Raw genomic sequence first — 27,992 nt, 5'->3', positions numbered from 1 at the left:
TTTGTAATACGTTAGGTATTTTTTAAACGTTAATAATCGATCAAATTGTAGACGGGGCAATCTGTATTCAATACAGGAAAGAAAACAAACCAGCGCTGCTTTTCACGTCTTGCGCAACTCACAAAAGTGTCCCCAGTTCCGAGTTGGCCTACTTCTTCATTGCACAAAGGAATAACCTCAACCAAATTCCAAAGACTGGCGACATCCATTGGAATCGGTAGGAACTGGAAATAGGTTCCTATGAAATATCCCATGGCAAAAACAATATAGGGAACAGAGAGTTGGAAAAAGAAAATTCTGAACAGTTAGTCCTCGGGGTTTTGCCTGCTACATAAGTTCTGTTATACTCACAGACATGATTCAAACAGTTTTAGAAACTTCAGAGTATTTTCTATCAAAATATATGAATAATATGCATATCTTATATTCTTGGCATGAGTAGCAGGAAGTTGAAATTGGGCACACTATTTATCCAAAAGTGAAAATTCTGCCCCCTAGCTTTAAGAGGTTTGTATTTGGCTAAGGTGTATGTAAACTTCCGACTTCAACTGTATATGTAGGAGTACAGACTCAATGTGTAGGGGTACAAGTTAGTTGAGGTCATTTCTACATGTTCATCGGAGTAAAGTTACTATGCATAGCTAATAAACAGTGAGTAGCAGCAGTGTTAAAAACAAGGGGGGGTGGTCAATGTAAATAGTCTGGCAGGCCATTTGATTAATTGTTCAGCAGTCTTATGGCTTGTGGGTAGAAGCTGGTAACGAGCCTTTTGGACCTACATGTGTTTAGCAGATGTTATTGCTGCTGTAGCGAAATGTTGTGCTTTTAGCTCCGACAGTGCAGTAATATCTAACAAGAAATATCTAACAAATTACACAACATATACACAGTACTCACAAATCTACGTAGGAATGAATTAAGACTATATACATATGGACGAGCGATGTCAGAGCGGAATAGACTAACATACAGTAGAATAATATAGAAAACAGTATATACATATGAGATGAGTAATGCAAGACATGTAAACATTTTTAAGTGAATGAGGTACTGTAGAAAAGAATAGAAAAAGTATATACATATGAGATGAGTGATACCAAATATGTAAACATTAAGTGACTATGATACTGTAGAATAGTACAGAGTTCAGTATATAAACTCAGCAAAAAAGAAACGCCCTATCACTTTCAACTGCGTTTATTTTCAAGAAACTTAACGTGTACATATTTGTATGAACATAACAAGATTCAACAACTGAGACATAAACTGAACAAGTTCCACAGACATATGACTAACAGAAATTGAATAATGTGTTTCTGAACAAAGGGGGGTCAAAATCAAAAGTAGCAGTCAGTATCTGATGTGGCCACCAGCTGCATTAAGTACTGCAGTGCATCTCCTCCTCATGGACTGCACCAGATTTGCCAGTTCTTGCTGTGAGATGTTACCCCACTCTTCCACCAAGGCACATGCAAGTTCTGGGGGGAATGGCTCTAGCCCTCACCCTCTGATCCAACCCCTGCAGGAAGGGTACCACATCAGGGAGGAGGACGTCTTCCTTGTAACGCACAGCGTTGAGAATGCCTGCAATGACAACAAGCTCAGGCCGATGATGCTGTGACGCCCCAGACCATGACTGTCCTTCCGCCTCCAAATCAGTGGGTTTGTGCCCATAGGCGAAGTTGTTGCCGGTGATGTCTGGTGAGGACCTGCCTTACAACAGGCCTACAAGCCCTTAGTCCAGCCTCGCTGTCTATTGCAGACAGTCTGAGCACTGATGGAGGGATTGTGCGTTCCTGCTGTAACTCGGGCAGTTGTTGTTGCCATCCTGTCCCGCAGGTGTGATGTTCGGATGTACCGACCCTGTGCAGGTGTTGTTACATGTGGTCTGCCACAGCAAGGACGATCAGCTGTCTGTCCCGTCTCCCTGTAGTGCTGTCTTAGGCATCTCACAGTACGGACATTACAATTTATTGACCTGGCCACATCTGCAGTCCTCATGCCTCCTTGCAGCATGCCTAAGACATGTTCACACAGATGAGCAGGGACCTTGGACATCTTTATTTTGGTGTTTTTCAATGTCAGTAGAAAAGCTTTTTTAGTGTCCTAAGTTTTCATAACTGTGACCTTAATTGCCTACCGTCTATAAGCTGTTAGTGTCTTAACGACCGTTCCACAGGTGCATGTTCAATAATTGTTTATGGTTCATTGAACAAGCATGGAAAAAAGTGTTTAAACCCTTTACAATGAAGGTCTGTGAAGTTATTTTTAGTTTACATATGAGATAAGTAATACCAGATATGTAAACATTATTAAAGTGACTAGTGTTCCATTCCTTAAAGTGGCCAGTAATTTCTAGTCTATGCCTATAGGCAGCAGCCTCTAATGTGCTAGTGATTGTTGTTTAACAGTCTGATGGCCTCGAGATTGAAAACAGCTTCTGTCTCTAAGTTCCTGCCTTGATGCACCTGTACTGACCTCACCTTCTGGATGATAGCGGGGTGAACAGGCAGTGGCTCGGGTGGTTTATGTCCTTGATTATCTTTTTGGCCTTCCTGTGACATTGGGTGCTGTAGGTGTCCTGGAGGGTGGGTAGTTTGCCCCCGGTAATGCATTGGGCAGAATGCACCACCCACTGGAGAGCCTTGCGGTTGCGGGCGGTGTAGTTGCTGTACAAGGCAGTGATACAGCTGACAGAATGCTTTCAATTGTGCATCTGTAAAAGTTTGTGAGGGTTTTAGGTGACAAGCCACATTTCTTTAGCCTCCTGAGGGTGAAGAGGCTCTATGTACTGGGCTGTACGCACTAACTTCTGTAGCGCCTACGGTCGGATGCCGAGCAGTTGTCATACCAGGTGGTGATGCAACTGGTCATGATGCTCTCGATGGTGCAGATGTCAAACTTTTTGAGGATCTAGGGATCCATGACAAATCTTTTGAAAATCTTGAGGGGGTTAAGGCATTGTTGTGCCCTCTTCACGACTGTATGTTTGGACCATGATCGTTTGTTGGTGATGTGGACACCAAACTCTCGACCCACTCCACTACAGCCCCATCAATGTGAATGGGGGCATGTTCGGCCCTCCTTTTTCTGTCGTCCACGATCTGTTCCTTTGTCTTGCTCACATTGTTGTCCTGGAACCACACTGCCAGGTCTCTGGCATAGCTGTTCCTTCTGTCCATGTAGGAAAGGGCAGTGTGGAGTGTGATTGAGATTGCATCATCTGTGGATCTGCTGGCACTAGACAGCATAGCTGGGGCACTAGATAGTATAGTAACATAACTGGGGCACTAGGCACTACAATAACGTAACTGTGGCACTAGACACCATAATAACATAGCTGGGGCACAAGACACTAGAATAACATAGCCGGGTCACTAGACACTATAATAACATAGCTGGGGCACTAGACACTAGAATAACATAGCTGGGGCACTAGACAACATACCTGGGGAACTAGACACTAGAATAACATTGATGCTAAACTAGACACAAGAATAACATAGCTGGAGCACTAGACGCTATAGTAATATATCTGGAGCACTAGACGCTATAGTAATATATCTGGGGCAATAGACACTACAATAACATAGCTTGGGCACTAGACACTGAAATAACATAGCTGGGGTACTAGACACTGAAATAACATAGCTGGGGCACTAGACACTAAAATAACATAGCTGGGGCACTAGACAGTATAATAACATACCTGGGGCACAAGACACTAGAATAACATAGCTGGGGCATTAGACAACACAGCTGGGGCACTAAACATTATAATACAATAACTGGGGCATTAGACAACATAGCTGGGGCACTAGAAGAACATGGCTGGGGAACTAGACACTAGAATTATATAGCTGGGGCACTAGACACTATATTACCATAACTGGGGCACTAGATACTTGAACAACATAGCTGGGGCAATGGACACTAGAATAACATAGTGTAAGGACAGACGCTGGGAGACGAGAAGCAAGTACTGTGAGTGAACATTTAATAAATAACGGACAAGAAATAAAACATGTACAGCATCTGGACAGGGGAACAAAACGGCATTAATGTCGACATGGGGAACAAAATGAGGAACAGACAGATATAGAGGAGGAAATCAACAAAGTGAAGGAGTCCAGGTGAGTCCAATATTCCGCTGATGCCTGTAATGATGGTGACAGGTGTGCGTAAAGATGGGCCACCTGGCGCCCTCAAGTGCTATAGAGGGGGAACGGGAGCAATCGTGACAGTATCCCCCTCTAGGGGTGCCACCCTGCATCCCACCTGGGCGAGCCTGATGGCCCGGCCGAGGCGTGGGAGCCTGACGAGCCGGCTGAGGCATAACGTGGGGTGGGAGCCTGCCGAGCTATCCGAGGCAAGGAAACCTCTCGAGCCAGCTGAGGCAGCCCTGGTTTCTTCGACAGCGGCCCCAGACCCGACTTCACCAACCAAAAGAAAAAACAAAACTCTCTGATGCTTCAAATGCTGTCAGCATTCTGTGTGGACAGACACTTGGAGCCGAGAAGCAAGTACCGGGAGTGAACATTTAATTAATAAACAGACATTAAACAAGACAGGACAGCGTCTGGACATGAAAAACATAACGACATTAATGCTGACACAGGGAACAAACTGAAGAACAGATATAGAGGGGGCAATCAACAAAGTGAAGGAGTCCAGATCAGTCCAATATTGCGCTGTGTCAAGAGTCTTAGCTATGTTATTATAGGCACTAAACACTATAACACAATAACTAGGTTACTGGACAATATAGCTGGGGCACGAGACACTATAATAACATATCTGGGGCACTAGACACTGGAATAACATAGCTAGGGCACTTGACACTAGAATAACATAGCTGGGGCACTAGATATGATAATAACATAGCTGGGGCACTAGACACTAGAATAACTTAGTTGGGGCACTAGATAGGATAACATAGCTGGGACACTAGACGCTAGGAATAACATAGATGGGACGTTAGACAACATTGCTGGGGCACTAGACACTACAGTGACATAGCTGGGGTACTAACTAGAATAACATAGCTGGGGCACTAGACAATATAGCTGGGGCAAAATACACTTTAATAAAAAAAAATTGGGTAATACACATGGATAACCTAGCTAGGGCACTACAGTTGAAGTCAGAAGTTTACATACACCTTAGCCAAATACATTTAAACTCAGTTTTTCACAATTCCTGACATTTAATCCTAGGAAAAACTCCCTGTCTTAGGTCAGTTAGGATCACCACTTTATTTTAAGAATGTGAAATGTCAGAATAATAGTAGAGAGAATGATTTATTTCAGCTTTTATTTCTTTCATCACATTCCCAGTGGGTCAGAAGTTTACATACACTCAATTAGAATTTGGTAGCATTGCCTTTAAATTGTTTAACTTGGGTCAAATGTTTTGGGTAGCCTTCCACAAGCCCCCCACAATAAGTTGGGTGAATTTTGGCCCATTCCTCCTGACAGAGCTGGAGTAACTGAAAAAGGTTTGTGACCTCCTTGCTCGCACACGCTTTTTCAGTTCTGCCCACACATTTTCTATGGGATTGAGGTCAGGGCTTGTGATGGCCACTCCAATACTTGACTTTGTTGTCCTTAAGTCATTTGGCCACAAATTTGGAAGTATGCTTGGGGTCATTGTACATTTGGAAGACCCATTTTGCGACCAAGCTATAACTTCCTGACTGATGTCTTGAGATGTTGCTTCAATACATCCACATAATTTTACCTCCTTATGAAGCTATCTATTTTGTGAAGAACACCAGTCCCTCCTGCAACAAAGCACCCCATAACTTGATGCTGCCACCCCCATGCTTCACTTTTGGGATGGTGTTCTTCGGCTTGCAAGCCTCCCCCTTTTTCCTCCAAATATAAGATGGTCATTATGGCAAAACAATTCTATTTTTGTTTCATCAGATCAGAGGACATACAGTGCCTTGCGAAAGTATTCGGCCCCCTTGAACTTTGCGACCTTTTGCCACATTTCAGGCTTCAAACATAAAGATATAAAACTGTATTTTTTTGTGAAGAATCAACACCAAGTGGGACACAATCATGAAGTGGAACGACATTTATTGGATATTTCAAACTTTTTTAACAAATCAAAAACGGAAAAATTGGGCGTGCAAAATTATTCAGCCCCTTTACTTTCAGTGCAGCAAACTCTCTCCAGAAGTTCAGTGAGGATCTCTGAATGATCCAATGTTGACCTAAATGACTAATGATGATAAATACAATCCACCTGTGTGTAATCAAGTCTCCGTATAAATGCACCTGCACTGTGATAGTCTCAGAGGTCCGTGAAAAGCGCAGAGATCATCATGAAGAACAAGGAACACACCAGACAGGTCCGAGATACTGTTGTGAAGAAATTTAAAGCCGGATTTGGATACAAAAAGATTTCCCAAGCTTTAAACATCCCAAGGAGCACTGTGCAAGCGATAATATTGAAATGGAAGGAGTTTCAGACCACTGCAAATCTACCAAGACCTGGCCGTCCCTCTAAACTGTCAGCTCATACAAGGAGAAGACTGATCAGAGATGCAGCCAAGAGGCCCATGATCACTCTGGATGAACTGCAGAGATCTACAGCTGAGGTGGGAGACTCTGTCCATAGGACAACAATCAGTCGTATATTGCACAAATCTGGCCTTTATGGAAGAGTGGCAAGAAGAAAGCCATTTCTTAAAGATATCCATAAAAAGTGTTGTTTAAAGTTTCCCACAAGCCACCTGGGAGACACACCAAACATGTGGAAGAAGGTGCTCTGGTCAGATGAAACCAAAATTGAACTTTTTGGCAACAATGCAAAACGTTATGTTTGGCGTAAAAGCAACACAGCTCATCACCCTGACCACACCATCCCCACTGTCAAACATGGTGGTGGCAGCATCATGGTTTGGGCCTGCTTGTCTTCAGCAGGGACAGGGAAGATGGTTAAAATTGATGGGAAGATGGATGGAGCCAAATACAGGACCATTCTGGAAGAAAACCTGATGGAGTCTGCAAAAGACCTGAGACTGGGACGGAGATTTGTCGTCCAACAAGACAATGATCCAAAACATAAAGCAAAATCTACAATGGAATGGTTCAAAAATAAACATATCCAGGTGTTAGAATGGCCAAGTCAAAGTCCAGATCTGAATCCAATCGAGAATCTGTGGAAAGAACTGAAAACTGCTGTTCACAAATGCTCTCCATCCAACCTCACTGAGTTCGAGCTGTTTTGCAAGGAGGAATGGGAAAATATTTCAGTCTCTCGATGTGCAAAACTGATAGAGACATACCCCAAGCGACTTACAGCTGTAATCGCAGCAAAAGGTGGAGCTACAAAGTATTAACTTAAGGGGGCTGAATAATTTTGCACGCCCAATTTTTCAGTTTTTGATTTGTTAAAAAAGTTTGAAATATCAATAAATGTCGTTCCACTTCATGATTGTGTCCCACTTGCTGATTCTTCACAAAAAAATACAGTTTTATATCTTTATGTTTGAAGCCTGAAATGTGGGAAAAGGTCGCAAAGTTCAAGGGGGCCGAATACTTTCGCAAGGCACTGTACACCTCCTATTGACTCAAATTATGTCAATTAGCCAATCAGGAGCTTCTAAAGCCATGACATAATTTTATGGAATTTTCCAAGCTGTTTAAACGCACAGTCAACTTAGTGTATGTAAACTTCTGACCCACTGGAATTGTAATAAAGTGAATTATAAATTCAATAATTTGTTGAAAAAATTACTTGTGTCATGCACAAAGTAGATGTCCTCACCGACTTGCCAAAACTATAGTTTGTTAACAAGAAATGTGTGGAGTGGATGTAAAATTAGTTTTAATGACTCCAACCTAAGTGTATGTAAATTTCCGACTTCAACTATAGTTAGTATGCCAAAGTCCCTGGATGTCATACTAAATTCACAAAAATATGAAGTATACACACAGAGGACACTATTTCTGTACTTTAGGGCCCATAATGAAATTCTTCAGGAAATGGACGTGGCTTCACATTGTTTTCAGATTTGAAGAAAATGGCTGAAAATATACAGCCGAAGTACAACGAGAGCAGATACAAATGCATTGCTTTAACTAATTATGACAAATGTTAAGAAAATGTTGAGCAATGTAATAAAGTTATGACTTTTCAAATAAGTTAACTTACACATTATATTGGCTGACAAATTTTTAGCTTTGTTGTTAGCTAGCTAGCTTTGTTGTTAGCTAACGTAAACTCACCCCATTCCGTACAAATGTGCGCAACCGCAACATTCAAACACTTCTCTCATCCTTTAAAAACAAGAAATGGACAGTGACAGGGGTAAGTGGGGGAATACCTAGTAATTTTTTTGCGTCATCATTGCATGCGATCATCATTCTCAAAGCTGCTGTTTACTTCTATAATCACTTTAGCACTGCCCTAAAAACCTGATTCAAATTTGACACAAACCTTCAATTAGGTATGTAAATGACACATTATATAAACTCTTTATAGTGTTTAATGTACATTTTAGAGGCGATAAGGTGAAAAGTTGGACAGATCGAGTTAAAAAAAAGCAATTTTCCTACACGAAAATTCCTACACATCTCTCCTTCTCACTGTCACGCATTAGTTTGCATTAGTTTGCCTGCTTGAATTATGCATAAATGGGCAGTCATGTAATTGATTCTGTTGGAAAAGGGAGAAATTGTGCTTTACAATGGTATTGACATTACATTTGATCTGGAAGTATTATGTTTTTGGGGCGCTAAAATAAGGGCAATTGTACGGACCAAGGCGATGTACGAGTTTACGTTACCTAACGTTAGTTGGCTACTTATACATCAAACTTTCCAGTGTATTAACTATAGGCTATCTAACCAACTACCCAATGTTTATTGACTTGATTATTCCCGTCAAATTTAGCTTAGCATAATGGTATAGTCGTTGTGCGTATTCAATGGACATTTGTTCTGGCTATCTACTCTAATTTCACATCACTCTCGTCTGAGTGTACCACAGCACAGAATAATGAATTTACGAGCTCCCCAACACCCGTTGAATATGGCCAGTGTCGTTAAATGTTGGCAAAAAAGCGTCATTAAATTGGTGCCATCAGCACAGTTACAGTACAGTTACCAACGCTCTGGATAACATGAAAACTGCCAAACCAGTTCTGCAAGGGCGAGTAAAATGGTCAGAGTGGCCTCATTTGTGTCTGGAAGTATCTAGCAAGCTAGCCAATGTTAGCTTAGATGCTTGACTGCCGTTGTAAGGTCAGAATGCTCAAATCAACCCTACTCCTCAGCCTGAGCATCCAGTGTGCGCTCCGAGAGTGAAATGCTCCTAATTTACAAACAAACAATCTGACAATGCTCTGATTTTACAGAGCACACTCTGGCACTCCAGATTGAATTTAGGAACACACCCGATGTTGTAAAATGTCTAACTAATAATTTATGTTAACCTCCATAGCAAGAGGTTGCATAGCAACAGCATCAACTTCAGGTAGACCGACAAAGAGCTAGTACGCTCAACTGAAAGGATACTGTTTGTTTACGGTATTCTAAAATGAACTACTAGTATATAGTATGTAGTATATACTCATTAAGTATGTAATATACAGTGTGTAAGTATGGGTATTCCTTCACATTTTATGAGATTCGCGATTACATTTTTTAGGAACTTCTTATATTTTTAAACACAGATAATAGAAACACGCTGTTTTCACATATGTAGTCACTGGTATGGTGGTGGAGATAATGAATATAAGGTTGAAAAGTAGCACATTTTCCCATTAAGTATATATTTTTAGTTTAGTTTTTTATTTGCTACCATGGCTGTTAAAGGGATACTTTGGGATTTTGGAAATGAGGAGGAAGAGCCAATGCTAACTAGCATTAGCGCAATGATAGGAAGTCCTTGCAAGCTGATACCCATAGACATTGCGCCAACACAAGATAGCAATTTCCTTCAAACTGCATTTTAGAAGTCCATCTGACTCTGTGGAAGTAGATAAAGGGCCTCATTGCCAAAATACTTAAGAATCCCTTTAATGAATACTCACTAATGTCTGTACCTGTGTGTGTTTGTATTATATAAAAAGAGAGTCTGTCTGTCTGTCTGTCTGTCTGTCTGTCTGTCTGTCTGTCTGTCTGTCTGTCTGTCTGTCTGTCTGTCTGTCTGTCTGTCTGTCTGTCTGTCTGTCTGTCCCTGTGTGTCCAGGGCTTTTGATGACACTGACCTTCATATCCCCTGGGCTAGGGCTAGCAGCCATTTATCTTTTATTCATTCGGCCATTTCTGAGGACGGCAGCTTTTCTATCACCAAGGCTTGTCAAAAATGAGGCAATTTCATGATGTGCGGAGCTTGGCGGTCAAATGGTGCACAGTCACACTCTGTAACAGGTGATGCCACAGTCCTGGAGAGGCTGTGTCTATGAAGGCTCCAGCTTTGGGATGACTGTCTGTCACTGAATGTGTTACGCCACTGCTGAGAACACTTGTCTAAAGTAACTCAAAACATTCCCTGAAACTTTCTTTCATACTTTAGCATTTTCTTTTTGGATTGGATGAAAGCAACGTCTATTCAGGTGTTTCGTAATTGACAACAGCCAATGGAACAGTCATTATGAGAGTGACACTTCTCTACATACAAGAAAACAAATTTTACTATATGTCATGTGTTGGAACAACAAGTTCCAGTCATTATTTTTTGCTCGCAACTCTTCTATGCTAAATATTTATTGTAGTTGACTCTTTTGACGAGTCTCCTGTGATGGTGCATTGCAAATACAAATCATAAGCTTTCCTCCTACTGTCAGAGTTGGTGTTTGACATTGAGCAATGATTTCGCTCATCGATGGCTTTCTGTTGACGTTGATGTGACTTTTTTGGTGGTGCAATGCTGTAAGTTTGAAGTCATTGTTCATGGTATCTTAAGGAAAGCAGTCATACAAAGCATTGCCATTAAGCACACTCACAATGCTGATGCACCCCTCCCCCCCCTGAACATGCAATACAGAAAACAGTGTATTCCAGGATGAAGTTTAATGAGTGTTAGGTATTCCCTGGTGGGTTTTTGACAGTTATGTTAAATATGTCAGGTAGGTTTGACAAAAAAAATAATGTGATCATGTGAGGTTGTTGCTATTATGATTTGAATGGCAATGCTTTTGATCAGAATATTAACATAATTAATTGATATCGTACACATGGTCAAGTTAAGAGCTTAATAACACTCCCTTGTCAGAGACCAAAATAAGAAGGAAAACATTCTGCCTCACATGTAATTCTTTTTACATATTATGTGGAAAACAAGGCATCTGACATTTGAATTACAGTGTACTGTTTGCATCATGTACTGGGTGGTTTACATATGAAGTGACATAACTGACATTTGAATTACAGTGTACTGTTTGCATAATGTACGGGTGGTTTACATATGAAGTGACATAACTGACATTTGAATTACAGTGTACTGTTTGCATAATGTACTGGAGGGGTTACATACGAAGTGACACAACTGACATTTGAATTACAGTGTACTGTTTGCATAATGTACTGGGTGGTTTACATATGAATTGACACAACTGACATTTGAATTACAGTGTACTGTTTGCATAATGTACTGGGTGGTTTACATATGAAGTGACACAACTGACATTTCTAACTCAAACAGCTCCTTTCATGAAAGCTTTTACCTTAGTATTCTGCATTAACAGAGACTCATTAGCACACAGGTGTGCCCATTGACTTAATATGTGTCTTACATGATTCGGAAATGGTAGACACTAACTTTTTCTCTCTTGTTGTTGTTCCTCAGATGACAACTGCAGACTGAGTGACTACAAGAGGCTGAAGACCAAGATTCTGGACATGTATGACCAGAGATACATGGCAACCGGCAACCAGGGAAGCCATGAAAATAACATGGCCACCAGGAAGAAGCTGGTCGATGTTGTGTTTAAGCGCTTCGACGCCGATGGTAGCAGGAGAGTAGACAGTAGTGAACTATCACAGGTGAGGAGATGAGGGTGGGACTTGGATGTCAATAAGTGCTTCAAAGAAAAGGGAAAACCAACGACATCCCAACATTGTGTTTGCTACACACCAAGGAGTAGCGAACTGTCACAAGTGTGGACATGAGGGTAGATTATAAATCCACAGTAAATGTCTCTCCCATATGTCAGTAGCCATGCCATCACACCTTCCCTGAATTGAAAAGCTTAAACAAACAGAACATTGTGTTTACTATACTAGGAGTTTACTATGAGCCATCTTAATGCTCTCAGCATTATTTTCCATTTTATTCCCTTCATTTGGTCTTTAATTCGTAAAGCGAGGTGCAAAGAGTTGCCGTTAAATCTTTCGAAATATAATAATCCAAGTGAAAGGAACTTTCTGCTCATGGGAGAATGCTAACTGTTGACTGTTGTTGCCAGAAAGCGTGGTTGAAAAGGAAGAATTGAGATGCTTTTGTGAGAAAAGACGACATTTTACGAATAATAAATACATGTTTCACAGTACCTGAGGACTAGTTTATATGCCATGCATTTAAAATAATGAATAGGTAGGCAACTACTGCTGGTTTAAATAACCTTTAAACTGCTCTCAGGTCAGTTTCATATTAATATATCCAGCGGCACTCTGATTCCGCCAGTCTCTATTGGAATGATGTGAGAGAGGAAACTAGCTTGATTCATATTCTTATGCATTCACCTTTTTTATACAAAGTGCCCCATTTGATTACTGCCAACAGCTCTGATATTATTAAACTATATTTTCATATCATTTGCATTTTTTTTTTACATAACAGCGAGGCTTTCAGCTCAGAGATGAGAGCACAAATCAATGCAAAGTGGGTGAAATAAAGTGTTAGGCTTTCTTTGAATATGCAAATATGCCCCGTTGACACATTGGAAAGTTGCTTTAGGTAGTAACCATAGATACCAAAGGTATTAAACTACGGATGACACTGAGGGCTAGACACCAAGCTCTGAGCCATCATCTATCCAAGTGTTTGAATGTCAGTCTGTCCATAAACATCCACTGCACAGATTGAGTAACGCCATGTTGGTTTTAAAGCATTCCTCACAGGAAAATGCTACAGTCTCTTAAACCTTGAGGCATATGGTGATGTTGACACACAGTACATACGGTATACAGTACAAACGTGTTGTAGCTATTTTAAGGCAACATTTTTAATGTCTTGTTTACAAAAGCACACCACAGTCATTCATTCTGAATCTCAGACGTTGACACAGTTGACCTTAATCTATGTCACATTACAGAGGTCACTTATGGCCGAGAATTCAATCAGTAAAATAACTAATTTCCTCGCTCTTCACTCTTGCCATGTTAAATTATACAAATTTGATGTGACCGATAATTTCAGACCTCGTTTACGAGTCTGCTATTTGTGTAATTGTTCATTGTAAAAGAGGTGTTACATTTGACTGACCGTCTAATGTCCCGTCGCCTCTGTAAATGGGGTGTTAATTTGACACGGACTGTGGCTGCATTCCGAACACACGTTACAGCTGTTTCTCTAACATAATGCGTGTCATTTTGTTAGTTTAGTTAAAAGGTTCAGGCTTGGCATGGTGTGTGTTTATGTGTGGGTATGTGTGTGTGTTTGTGTACTTCCATGCTTGTGTGTGTGTGCATGTCTGGGTGGAGGGGGTGGTGCACTCCCTCCCTCCACACAATCTTCAGACACTGATCCCCTTCTTTATGTTGTTGCAATCAGATGGGTCGATTCTGCCAGTACATCCAACCCGAACATCAACTACAGAGCATGGGAAAGATGGTTTGATTTCAGGCCGGGACATAAAACATTTAAAAGATGGTGTGAGAATCATCAAAGACTAGGGTGACACACAGCCACTCTGATATTACCATCTCCCTTAATCAAACCATCTGCCATGGGGACAATCAGGAAGCCAGAGAATACTTTGGAATACCATGTTTTTTGATAATACTTTCTCTGAACCAATTGTACCTATGTAATGCAATATGAATGCAAACAATTGCCATTCAAGTATTGTTATAGATTTTCTAAAAGGAGACATAGACTTTTATGAATGCTTGTAATGCACTGTGAAGTGACAGAGCTCAATACATTTCTAGTGCATTATCATACACAGATGGCGTAAAGAACATTTTCAAATGTAACTAATGAGGTTCAATCGTCAAACAAATTGTGATCATTCTACATAGCTTACACTTTTAGTTCAATAAGTGTTCAGAAAGCATAGCCAAAACGCTGCAGGGAAAAAGACAAAGTAGAGGATGATTCATTAAGCAGTAACATTTTGTCAAGCTTTATGACAGCTGATCTAGAATGATGGATGAGTGAATGTCGCCCCGAGATGTGATTTATTTCAAACCTTATATAAAACATAACAAAACATAACAGGTCTTTGCACCATGAAAAAAGGTTTCCTCAGCATATTTACTTCCAGAAATAAGAGATCAATAGACAATCAAGGTCAAACTTAAATGTGAAATTGAGTTTAGGTTAGAAACCACATACTTAGAAAGAGAATTGATCGCGTTACATTGCATGCTCTATGCTGTAACATTAGAAATCCAAGTTCCATGGTTGGTTCCCGGGTTTCAGCACCAAAAAATGGAGACGGGGGGAAAAGGTACAAGAAAAAAGCAAACCCCAGATTCCAAAATACCAGACTTAGACTTACTGTCTAGACTTAGCTTTAACTGTAACTTCCATACTAGACCAGGTCTAGACTTAGCTTTAACTGTAAATTACATATTAGTCAAGGTCTAGACTTAACTTTAACTGTAAGTTACCTACTTGCCCCGGTCTAGAATGAGCTTTAACTTGCCCACGTCTCAATGCATTTTTCTGTTGCAGGTCATCAAGCAGGAAGGTCTGTTCAAGGAGGTCTCTGAGTGCACCCTGTTTGACCTTCTCAAATACAACGACATCAACGACGACGAGCACCTAGCAAAGGATGAGTTCTATACAGCTTTTGGTGAGTGGCAGGATCAACTGATCATGCTTATGTTCTGTCATTCAGAGCTGTAAGGTTGTTTTAAAATACTCAAGTGTGTATTTGAGTGCCATGTGTATGTTTTTCTCTTTTCTTTTTCCTTTTTTGACAGGGATATTTGAAGAATATACCCTCCACAGGTTGTGTTGAATTGGACAATAGACATGCTTTCAGACACATAGAGTTAAACACTTTATAAGTAACCTATGCCTTTATGTGACAGCAAAGTGGATTCAACTGTATACAATGTTTACTGTTTACTCAAAACCATGGTTGAACATTTTTTATACATTCCTATACAATAGTTACACTACCAAAAGTTGTTAATATCTCTCTGAATGACCAGACCAGTTCTCATCGCTCGAGCTTTAATTGTGGGAGATTTACAATTCATCATAGGCTATTTAAGGGAGAGCTTTTCTTTCTCCCTGTCTATGGCAGCTAGTTCTTTTACTTAGTTAATATTCATGACAAACCACTAAAATATAAGACTGAGAAAGCATGAACCCCGTCATGAAATTGCACAACGTGTATTAATGCTCGTGCTCATTTACTCTGTAGGATCCAACCAAGCAATGGTGAGCTTTATATGATTTAGCCGTCTCTTAGTCTATGTGAGATAGCCTACTATACACTATGGAGTTGAATGTCATTCCAGCCTTTCAGTCCCTTAGCATTCATAGTCCTTTTGAATGCCCTCTTTTCACCCAAAGCTAAATTCAGATAAGGCTAAGAATGTGCTACACGTCCAGAGGTAGAAACAGTTTTCAGTTAGGATTATATTGAACAGGTAAACCCATTAAATCTACAGACCTCCAGCTTTCATGTGCAATATGAACACAATGCCTCTGTGTTCCCTTTACCACAGTAAAGATAGCCGCTATACCAAAGCCTTAATTACCACCAGTCTTGCAAAAGGTTTTATGATCACTAACCTTGTTAATGTATTGTTGCAGATGTTTTATGTAAGTGAATGTAAAAAATTAGAAGATAAACAAAAAGTTTAGTGAACCTCAATGATGGCGCTGACTACTGTCGCTTCAGATCGTGTAGCACTTAACTACACAACTAAATGTTATTTGAGTGATATTTTTCCAGTTCACAGGTCTCATTAGCCAAGTCAATGCGCTCCAATAAAATATAATACCATAAGATTATGGGACATGTATAGGACATTTGTTGATTCAGTATATTTAGAAATATAGTACCATTTTGCAAATAACAGCAGTAAATGCAGAACTAGCCAACAATCCCGATGAAAATGAGACCTGTCTTTCACAGGATGTGTGTCTGTTTTGCTAATAAGGCATACAACTTGGAATTATTCAAATCACAGCAACGTTGTTTGTCACTGTTAAAGATAAAACACTAACGTCCATGCATAATTCATTGACTCCATCCCATATTCAAGAAAATAAAAATCAATCGCTTCAGCTAGCAGTAAGGTAAATATCTAGCATGAATGATGGCTTTTAATTAGACCAAGTTACTGATAGAAATAACATTATGTCTGCCACACTACAGATAGTCTTATGTATTGCCATCCTTGAATAACTTGGTGAATGTAATGCACTCCGGGTTTAGGACAGATAAGGCATTCACGTCCTGTACATTTGATGTCACCTTAACCTTAGGGCGTGGGAATGGTAAAATTCCAAGGTTGCAGATGTCACTGTATCGCTAAGTCTTGATTGTAGGATCAAACACTAAATATTAGAGGGTTTATATCTATTAGAACCCATTGGCAGCTTCTGAATAGATGAGGAGAAGGAAAGAGCTGCTGGTGTACATGCTTTATTTTCTTCCTGGCTGACTGTCTGTCAGTGGCTGTCTGTCAGTGGCTGTCTGTCAGTGGCTGTCTGTTAATGGCTGTCTGTCAGTGGCTGTCTGTTAGTGGCTGTCCGTCAGTGGCTGTCTGTCAGTGGCTGTCTGTCAGTGGCTGTCTGTCAGTGGCTGTCTGTTAGTGGCTGTCCGTCAGTGGCTGTCTGTCAGTGGCTGTCTGTCAGTGGCTGTCTGTCAGTGGCTGTCTGTTAGTGGCTGTCCGTCAGTGGCTGTCCGTCAGTGGCTGTCCGTCAGTGGCTGTCCGTCAGTGGCTGTCCGTCAGTGGCTGTCCGTCAGTGGCTGTCCGTCAGTGGCTGTCCGACAGTGGCTGTCCGCCAGTGGCTGTCCGTCAGTGGCTGTCTGCCAGTGACTGACTGTAGTAGTCAGTGGCTGAAGTATCAATCCAGAGGTTGATGGTTGGTGACAGGCCGATGGACCCCATGGCTTTGAAACGTGTCACTTGTGTTTTGCGTAGTAGCTTGCCATTGCACAGTCTAATCCTGCGTCCCAAATGGCACCCTATTTCCTATATGGTGCACCAATTTTTGAACGGGCCTGTCACGTTCTGACCATAGTTCTTTTGTGTTTTCTTTGTGTTAGTGTTGGTCAGTGAGCTGTGTGGGCATTCTATGTTGTATGTCTAGTTTTCCAGTTTCTATGTTTGGCCTGATATGGTTCTCAATCAGGCAGGTGTTAGTCATTGTCTCTGATTGGGAACCATATTTAGGTAGCTTGTTTTGTGTTGGGTTTTGTGGGTGGTTGTCTTCTGTCTTCGTGTGTCTGCACCAGACAGAACTGTTTCGGTTTTTTCACATTTGTTGTTTTGTATTTTGTAATGTTCACGTTTATCGTCTTTATTAAACATGATGAACACTAACCACGCTGTGCTTTGGTCTGATCCCTGCTACAACTCCTCTTCAGAGGAAGAGGAAGAAATCAGCCGTTACAGGGCCCTAATGAGCCTTGGTCAAAAGAACTAGGGCATAGTATGCCATTTGGGACGCAACCAAAGGTGATCGGTGTGGAAAACGTCAGGCCAAGTTATATAAGTCTAGGGTATACCAGTTAATGTCATATGGCGTATCATCTATTAAGAGGATTCCCACCTCAGTAGCCTATGTTAATCAGTTATCCCTTTTTATTTGGAATGAACCACATTGATGTCAGCGATGGAAGTTATTCATGCTGGTAGTTAAGTAAACAGTTCAAATATTGCTCTTTCTCCATATAGAACATAATAACGATCTCAGCAGCTTATTTGTTCTTTAATTTGACGATTCTTATGAGCTCCAAAATTCCTAGATCTGAATGTGGATTTGCAAAGATAGAAAATTAGTTTACTTAAACTCTGGCTCTTCTCTATGGATCATTATTAGACAACCAAAGGAGACAGCCTCGTCTTCTTCAGGGCAGCGGCAGATGAAAATGGTTTCTGGGCCTGCCTGCCTCCATTAAGACAACTCTGGTGTTATTCATTGCTCTCGGCGCATTGACAATTAATGAATCATCATGCTTTCTCACGACAAGCTCCCGTGGATCATTCTGCTCACTGGCTTCAAGGAGTGCTGTTAAATTGGATCCATTTTCCAAAACTGTGATTTTTGCAGAATGTGTTATGTATTAGAAAAATTTGAAATGCTTTAACAAAAAAAACAAAAAAATCTCTTTTCCCCTGGAAATATCCTCAAAATCACTTGAGGTACTGAGACAATAGCCAATTGGGCCTTATCAATCTCCACGGGAGGATTTCACATCATTTCTAACTTAAATCCATGACAAATTGCATTTTTGCGACATGGAACCAATTCTAACAGGATATAGCCTTTGTAGAAGAGTACTTGACATCAAATGAGATTGCATGACTTAACATTTCACTATATGCTTGATCAGTGATGTACTATATTGATTAGTAAGAAGTCATTACCTGAAGTGTGGACTGAATTTCTATATGTAAACTATAATTCCAGAACATTGCAATTGACTGGATTTATTACAATCAGAGCTCTCTGTGATATTGGGTAGGATTGGAAAGCGTATGATTAAGATATGATATATATGATACATCCATCTAGTAATGGGTCGGACCCTCCTTTCCCTCCAGAACAGCCTGAATTATTTGGGGGATAGATTCTAAAAGGTGTGGCATTCAAACCTTGCGCAATTGGTATCAAGGGACCTAACATATCAGGAAAAAAAAAAAATATATATATATCCCATTTAGCAGACGCTTTTGTCCAAAGCGACTTACAAGTCGGCTGGGGCCACTACTTTTACATATGGGTGGTCCCAGCGGGAATCGAACCCACGACGCTTGGCGTTGCAAGCGCCATGCTCTACCGACTGAGCCACACAAAACTTTCCCCACACCATTACACAACCACCACCAGACTGTACCATTGACACCAGGCAGGATGGGGCCATGGACTCATGCTGATTATGCCAAATCCTGACTCTGCCATCAGCGTGATGCAACAGGAACCGGACGAGGCAATGTTTTTCCACTACTCAATTGTCCAGTGTTGGTGATCGCGTGTTCACTGGAGCCGCTTCTTCTTCTCTTCTTTTCGCTGAGTGGAACCCGGTGTGGTTGTCTGCTGTAATAGCCCATCCATGACAAGGATCGACGAGGTGTGCGTTCTGAGATGCCGTTCTACACGCCACTGTTGTACTGCGCCGTTACTTGTCTGTTTGTGGTCCGCCTGTTAGCTTTCACGATTCTTGCCATTCTCCTTCGACCTCTCATCAAATAGCTGTTTTTGCCCACAGGACTGCCACTGACGGGACGTTTTTTGTTTGTCGCACCATTCTCGGTACACCCTAGACACTGTCATGCATGAAATACCCAGGAGATGACTGGCACCGACAATCATACCATGCTCAAAGTTGCTTATGTCACTCGTTTTGCCCATTCTAACTTTCAATATAACAGTAACTGAATGGCTTGATGCCTGTTTGCCTGCTTTATATAGCAAGCCATGGCCACGGGACTCACTGTCTGTAGGAGATAACCATTTTCGTCAACAGGGTGGTGTACCTCATAAACGGGCCACTGAGTGTATGTGATACATACAGTTTATGAATCACACAGTGTGTAGGAAGGCTACATGATAGAAAAACCACATCTCTACAAAATGTAATATCATGTGTACCATAATCTTTCTTATAGACGTTAGTCCTCCTTCCTATCACTGTTGACAGACATACAGACAGAAGGGAAGCATTTCCATGTAAACAAACGCACTGGCTCCATGCCTCTCAAACATTTCACGGCTCTTGTCAAGGAGGGGTATGTTGTTGATGCGATCACATCGGATTGCAGTCTAGAGAGGTATGCAGCTATTGGAGCAATGTTGTACTTTGAACATAATGATGCTATTAAGATCACTACCGTGGAGTTAGAAGGCAATTATGTAATGTATCTCTGGACACTCAACTGTGTGTTGAACTCACTCCCTCTTGCTTTTCTTGAGCCGCTGGTGAGATGGCTTACTGGTGCACCTCAATCAAACCTGCCTTTAAAACACACATACGCACATAGACATGTACACACACTTACAGATAGACACACACACACACAATACACACGCACGTACGCAATTACATACATACGCACGCACGCACGCGCGCGCACACACACACACAGGTGGGAAGGCGCTCAATATTATTCACTGTTACGAACTGCAGAATAAGGAATATAACCCCCTTGAGTGGGTGAGAGAGGCATCACAGCCAAATCAGCATGGCCCCCTTATGATAAAACCCAAACCCCAAATATACCTTGCATTTTGACGGGATAGCTTTTCTCTCAATGTCTTTTTCACAAGGTAGTTTTGATCAAATTAGTCCAGTTAGAATGGTCTTCAGCCATGTGTGGTCGGTCCCACGAGGCTCCTTCACCAGCTGCTCTATTAACTAGGCTCCAGGCTGATCAGGTGAGGTAATGCACTCAGTAAGTTCCACTTTTACAGGCTTCACTCACATTTATAACCTTGGTGCAGAGGTTTTTATTTCAATTGGCTTTACTTGCAGTCTGCTTTATGAAGCTTTAAGTCTTGATCAAAGTATTACTGGTATTGGCAGGGCTGTTCCTGTCTGCAGACGTTGATATTGGAGCAGGTCATTCAGTCGAGCTAACCCTCCTATCGGTCTAGGGAACCCTAAACCCAATTGGAGTGATTTGGGGGTTGTTCAAAATGATGTAACAGCACTAGACAATATATATATATATATATATATATATATATATATATATATATATATATATATATATATATATATATATATATACAGCAGCAATGGAGATACACCCACCTGGTCAGATAACACCTCTTTGGAGGATGTGTGCCACATATATGATCGATATGATGTTGGGAAAGCACAAGAGAGAAACAGAAAGAGAGAGAGAAACAGAAAGAGAAGGAGAGAGAGAGGAGAGAGAGAGAGGAGAGAGAGAAACAGAGAGAAAAACAGAACAAGAAGGGGAGAGAAAGAGAAGGAAAGAGAGAAGGAGAGTGAGAAACAGAAAGAGAAACAGAAAAAGGAGAGAGAGAAACAGAAAGAGAAGGACAGAGAGAGAAACAGAAAGAGAAGGAAAGAGAGAAGGAGAAAGAGAAACAGAAAAAGGAGAGAGAGAAACAGAAAGAGAAGGAGAGAGAGATAAACAGAAAGGGAAGGAGAGAGAGAGAAACAGAAAGAGCTAGGTGAGCAGGTGAGTAGCTAAACGACAGTGACAGCTATTTTGCCTGACAACCGTTCCTCTACTGTGCCATAGGTGATTTAGTCTTGGGCGGTGGGCATGGACCAACATCCCATTATGGGAACAGTTGGGGTGTAAATCAAAAACTAGACCCAGCCGTTAATCACTAATTACAGGCTGGATGTTGAAGGTTAGGTCCCTCCCAGGAGAAAAGCCATGGAAGTCCAAAACAAGACGAAAGGAGCAGCCAGGGCCACTAGTTGTTCTGATAAATCAGAGGCCAGAGAAGATCGGATATAATGTCCAGCAGACCACACTGAGTTCGATTCGATCAATAAGAAATTGCCCATTCTGTGCCTGTACAGACTTGGCATGCATGGGGTTTGGTGGTTTCCCTCCAACAGTATGATGCAGCCTGCTGCCTGCCGATTTCTCTTTTTAAAATCTCCCCCATGACTTCCCCTGTTTCAGTTCCCCCGAGATCGCCTGCGAATCGAGTTTGCCGCTCTAAACGCATTTCCAAAGCCATTAAGATACAAGGGACTCTAATTGAATGGTTAGGGAGGAGATTGTATGGGTATGTCCCGCCTCAACGCCGCAGCTACAAAGCCTACTGAGTTTTGAAATGTCCATGCATCGTGTTAGCAGTGATGTTGTCAGGGTTGTTTTGCCAGCACGGTCGAGGGGGAGCAGCATCATAACAGAGCCACAATAGGAAGTTGTATTTGTGGAGTAGTATGTCCCTTGTGTGCATCTGTCTTTGTGTATGTGACATGGGCCGACAGAGTTCAGCATGTCAAAAGATGACCGCCGTTTGCTTTCTGCAAAGATTTTGCTTAGGTTATTTTTAAAAGAGGTGTGTTCATGTAATCATTGAACCCGTATCTTGATCTGCTAGTAGGAAAACATCAAGTCACTTTTTCATCTCTGATGTATCCAATAAACCCAGAGCTGAACTCTGAAAATTAGTTCTTTAATTGTTTTCAAACTCTTAACATCTCAATAGATGGAGTAAGTTTGAAGTCAATTATGTGTAATATATCTCCACTGGCGCCAATGAATTCTGCGTAGGAAATGCATTTGTACTTTGCTAATTTCCTCCTCTGAGCTTGGAGAAAAAGAGAGGACACATTGCAGCCTAATTTGGGAAATTAAGATTTAATGAAGCCCTGTAGACATTAGAAACTGCAGTATGTGCTGAGAGAGATATATTTGTCTCAAACATTTCAGCATGTTATAACTTCCATGGTCTGTATAGTGGTAAATCCCCATTAAACACATTTGAGAAACTGGAATCTTGTTGGCCATTCTTGTTCTTTCGTAGCTCAATTATACTCTTCTATTAAGATTGTCTGTGTCACATTAAACATCATTGTTGTTATGTTGCAATTTCCACATTACAAAATGAGTCGCTTTCCATGTAGCACATCAGCTTTCAAAGATCAAGGGTTAACATCATCGTCATCAAGACACAAGATGCTTCATTGTCGGGCAGGAAGGGTCACGCTAATGATTTGACAGATGTCCGCACTCTTGAGAAATGAAAGGCTAATCAACAAGAGTGTGTTTGAGCATGTTAACACATATGTCCTCTTGCGTCTTGGATACACCATCCCGCATGGGAATTTTCACAAAAGACTAGAAATGGATTGAGGACAATCGAATGCAAACAACTCTCCATGAAAAACATCTCCCATGCATTCTTGAAACCCCAAGAGACTATGGTAGAATTGTAATTGTACATATTCTTGACTTAATGACACAGCTTCTTTCAATCTTCAAAAGTGCCATCCTATTCACGTTTTTTATTGATCTTTTAAACACTATAGAAATACTGGACATGTATTGCTTGGGGTTATGAACAATTTCAAAGCACTAGATGGTAAAACATTTTCTCAGGGCAATTGTGTGCTGAGGTGTATTTTAATTAGTCTTTCCTACAATGGGGTGTTTGCAGTCTTCAAGCATTGATCACATGGGGGTTATTCCAGTTCAGGACATAACAGACAGATTGTTATGCATTAACTCTAGACTCAAGTTAAAAGGTACACACCAGATACATTCTTATTCAAGCTCTTTCTTCCCCCAGTTGGTTTCGCTGAGCTAAGCTAACCGCTAGTCTCTGGACCTGGGCTTTTCTTTCATTAGGTTTTGTATTTCATGGCCTCAGGAGCAGAACAAATTGAGTCAGTGTTTCCTTTTTCTCTGTTGCTCATTAGCCCAAGAGGAAAATTCAAAGGCACACACTAGTAACAAGTCTGGTTACATAACAGAATTAAAGGGGACGCTTGAGTAACGGCTTTGTGTTCATTCATTGTCTCATTTGTCTCATTGAAGAACTGGAAGCATTTTAGTCGTTAACCATCGGCACCCTTACCGGCCACACGCAAAATGTCTCTGTTTTTTCAGGATATTTTCTGTGCCTTTGGTGGTATATATACACTTTCACTTGAGCAATCAGTGATTATAGCAATATATGGAGAACTGCAATTCATTTTGAGTTGTCGATGCATTTCAAATAATCTCTTTATGTAGATACATAAATGTGGTGGCGTTGTGGGACATTGAATAGAACACCCACAATCCCTTTGGAAAAGTCCACATAATAAGATGGATAGCTAGGTAGGTGGAAGAAATCCTCGGAGATACAGTACTGGCATGGTTTAATGAAATGTACATTAAATCTCTTGTTTACTTGATGTATTTACGTAGCACCTAATTTCATCCATTTTCTCTTGACGTATGAACTCATTATGTTTCCTCGATGCATAAACCAAACAACATCTGCAGTAATGTTTTGCCTCGGCAACAAAACACTGGCTAATTGAGTCTCTCTCTGTGTATTCAACTGTTTTCAGGTCCATTAATTTAAAGAATACGGGCATACACACGATACAACAATCACTCTGTTCAGTGTGCTGTATGCTCACACACACAGGAAAAGTAATTTGCCTTGCTTCACTGATATGTAGCAGTAAATGCATACACGTGCACGCAAACACACACACGTGCACACACACTTGAACACATGCACACAATCATTATTTTTTAAATATTCACAGACACAGACACAGACACACACAGACACACACAGACACACACAGACAGACACAGACAGACACAGACAGACACACACACACACACACACACACACACACACACACACACACACACACACACACACACACACACACACACACACACACACACATAAACACGCAAGTGCACATGGGGATACAAACACACACACACTTGAAATTTTACATTCAAGCACCCTAGTGGAACAAAAGTGGCACAGCTCTCTATGACTAACAGGTGATCTAATTACCGGCTTTGCTTTTGTCTTTACAGAAGTGTTCCAGCTCACCCTGCCAGATGACCAGAAATTGAGCATCACCACGGTAACCGTTGGCCAGAGTGCCGTCTTGACTTGCGCAATCAAGGGGGAGCAGAGACCTCCCATCATCTGGAAACGCAACAATCAGGTCCTCAACTCTCTGGATCTGGAGGACATCAATGTAAGAGCTGCCTGAAGCCCCACCTGTTGTTTCTTCTAGCTTTGTAAGACACTTTGTGTCGAGGACAGGTTGACTACCGGGCTTGTCTTATCTAGGATAGCTTACCTTATCACGCACACACACACGCATGCACACACGCACACACGCACACATGCACACAAACACACACACACTTTGGTAACACTTTATTTGGATAATAACTATCCACTAAACTTAACCCTTATCCTAATCCTAGTCCTAATGCGTACCTTAACTGTTATTTTACTGTAACCGTAACCTGAGCAAGCAGTTTCTTATCAACAGATAATGTGTTGATAGTATGACCAAATGTACATCATATGAGACAATCATAATAAAGTATGACCAACAGTTTTGTAATATCCTGCTCAGCTTCTCACCATCACTAGAACGCCTGCGCACTTTAACCTGGACTAATCAAAATGCAGACCTAGATCTTTTGAACAGCATTTTGGGCTTGACAGTTATAAACAATGTCAGATATCCAGTCTCTGTACGCTGCTGAGAGGGACAGTGTTCTCAGCCAAAGAACAGCAAAGGAGTATGGGTAACAAATGGCAGGCAGGATGAAGGAGGATACCAAAGGGGTTCAGCTCTGAGGGTTAGCTCCTATTTTTACTTCCTGCGGAGCGTGTGTCATCGTCTGTGTGCAGTATCTACCACCATGACGCTTTCATCCTTCTTCAAAGACAGGACACTTGAAGACTTGAAGGTTCAGGGAGTCACCAGGAAAGGCTGCCCACTCTCTCCGTTGTCCCTCATCAGGATTGACAGAGCTGTGGCTGACTCGACCATGCATAATGGAGTCAACACTGTCGTAGTAGATAAAGGAGGACCAGCAAAGCCACTAATGTAACATTAAATGTGGATGGCCCTTAAAACTGTGCGAGGAGGCGCACAGCTGTCGCCAGTCATCGCCGAGCACCATCATTCCTGGAATTGAATTTCTGGCCCCACTGTTTCCGAGTGCTTCAGCTTCTTACCATCCTCCATTTCTTTTGGGCCATCGCATTCTCCCCGAGGTTTTTGATGACTTGCATGTGAAACCACTGACATTTTGTCCCCCAGTCTTCTCTACAATAAGCTATTCATAATTTTGTACATCAAGCGCGGCATTGCTGACATGGGAATGCATTGAAACCAGTCTATGCCAAGTTGGATTAAAGTGAGAGAGCTAGATTTAACTCTTGAGTAAAGTAAAGGAACAGAGTACAAGCGAGGCCAAGTTAGGTCGACTTTGATGTCATTTGGCCTCTGTATATGGTAGATACAGTGCCTTCCAAAAGTGTGCAGACCCCTTGTATTTCGTCACATTTTATTGTGTTACAAAGTGGGATTAAAATTGATTTCATTTTAATTTTCTGTCAACAATCTACACAAAATGCTCTAAGGTCAAAATGGATTAAAAAAAAAGATTAATAGAACTTAAATGACTAAATTATTGTCATTGAATAGGTATTCAGCTCCCTGGGCCAATACATGTTAGAAACACCTTTGGGAGCAATTACAGCGTGAGTCTCAAGTCTCTACGAGTTTTACACACCTGGATTGTGCAGTTTTTGACTTGAGATGGTTTGGGATGAGTTGGACCGCAGAGTGAAGGGAAAGCAGCCAACAAGTGCTCAGCATATGTGGGAACTCAAGACTGTTGGAAAAGCATTCCAGGTGACTACCTCATGAAGCTGGTTGAGAGAATCCCAAGAGTGTGCAAAGCTGTCATATAGGCAAAGGGTGGCTACTTTGAAGAATCTCAAATTTAAAATATATTTTTTATTCGTTTATTACTGTTTTTGGTTACTACATGATTCCATGTGTTATTTCATAGTTGTGATGTCTTCACAATTATTCTACAATGTAGAAAATAGCAAAAATAAAGAAAAAACCTAGGTTGATGTGTCCTAACATTTGACTGGTACTGTATTTATGTACAGTATGTACACTGACCACGTGTTTATGGGTATTGTAACGGTTTTCATGTGTCTGGCTGACTGGCAGATCTGGAAGAGTCTGGCTGACTGGCAGATCTGGAAGAGTCTGGCTGACTGGCAGATCTGGAAGAGTCTGGCTGACTGGCAGATCTGGAAGAGTCTGGCTGACTGGCAGATCTGGAAGAGTCTGACTGACTGGCGGATCTGGAAGAGTCTGGCTGACTGGCGGATCTGGAAGAGTCTGGCTGACTGGCGGATCTGGAAGAGTCTGGCTGACTGGCGGATCTGGAAGAGTCTGGCTGACTGGCGGATCTGGAAGAGTCTGGCTGACTGGCGGATCTGGAAGTGTCTGGCTGACTGGCGGATCTGGAAGGGTCTGGCTGACTGGCGGATCTGGAAGAGTCTGGCTGACTGGTGGATCTGGAAGAGTCTGGCTGACTGGCAGATCTGGAAGAGTCTGGCAGATCTGGCTGCTCCATGCTGACTGGCGGCTCTGGCTGCTCCATGTAGACTGACAGCCCTGGCGGCTTCTTGCAGACTGACAGCTCCTTGCAGACTGACAGCTCCTTGCAGACTGGCAGCTCCGGCTGCTCCATGCAGACTGACAGCTTTGGCTGTTCCATGAAGACTGACAGCTCTGGCTGCTTCATGTAGACGGACAGCTCTGGCTGCTCCGTGTAGACTGACAGCTCTGGCTGCTCCATGCAGACTGACAGCTCGGGCTGCGCTAAACCGGCAGGAGACTCCAGCAGCGCAAGAGAGGAGGAAGGCTCTAGCTGCGCTGAACAGGCGGGAGACTCCAGCAGCGCTGGAGAGGCGAGAGGCTCCGACATTGCAGGAGAGGAGGAAGGCTCTGGCTGCGCTAAACAGGCGGGCGACTCCGGCAGCGCTGGAGAGGCGAGAGGCTCCGACATCGCAGGAGAGGAGGAAGGCTCCGGTAGCGCTGGAGAGGCGAGGCGCACTGTAGGCCTGATGTGTGGTGCTGGCACTGGTGGTACTGGGCCGAGGACACG

At 41.9% G+C, this 27,992-nt stretch overlaps 1 protein-coding gene across 2 annotated transcripts in view; it reads left to right on the top strand.

The window, feature by feature from the left end:
• LOC135526510 (follistatin-related protein 5-like) overlaps window positions 1–27,992 on the top strand; it is a 211,914-nt gene that overhangs the window by 128,202 nt on the left and 55,720 nt on the right. For both annotated transcript variants that reach the window (XM_064954946.1, XM_064954944.1), the window contains exons 5-7: window positions 11,806–12,002; window positions 14,860–14,980; window positions 24,867–25,033. In XM_064954946.1, the coding sequence (XP_064811018.1) occupies window positions 11,806–12,002; window positions 14,860–14,980; window positions 24,867–25,033 (485 nt within the window). The remainder of the gene's footprint in view (window positions 1–11,805; window positions 12,003–14,859; window positions 14,981–24,866; window positions 25,034–27,992) is intronic.

The sequence above is a fragment of the Oncorhynchus masou genome, chromosome 32 (assembly GCF_036934945.1).
Source record: "Oncorhynchus masou masou isolate Uvic2021 chromosome 32, UVic_Omas_1.1, whole genome shotgun sequence".
NCBI lineage: Eukaryota > Metazoa > Chordata > Actinopteri > Salmoniformes > Salmonidae > Oncorhynchus > Oncorhynchus masou.
Note: the sequence above shows the minus strand (reverse complement) of the source record. Positions and strands in the feature narration are given on the sequence as shown.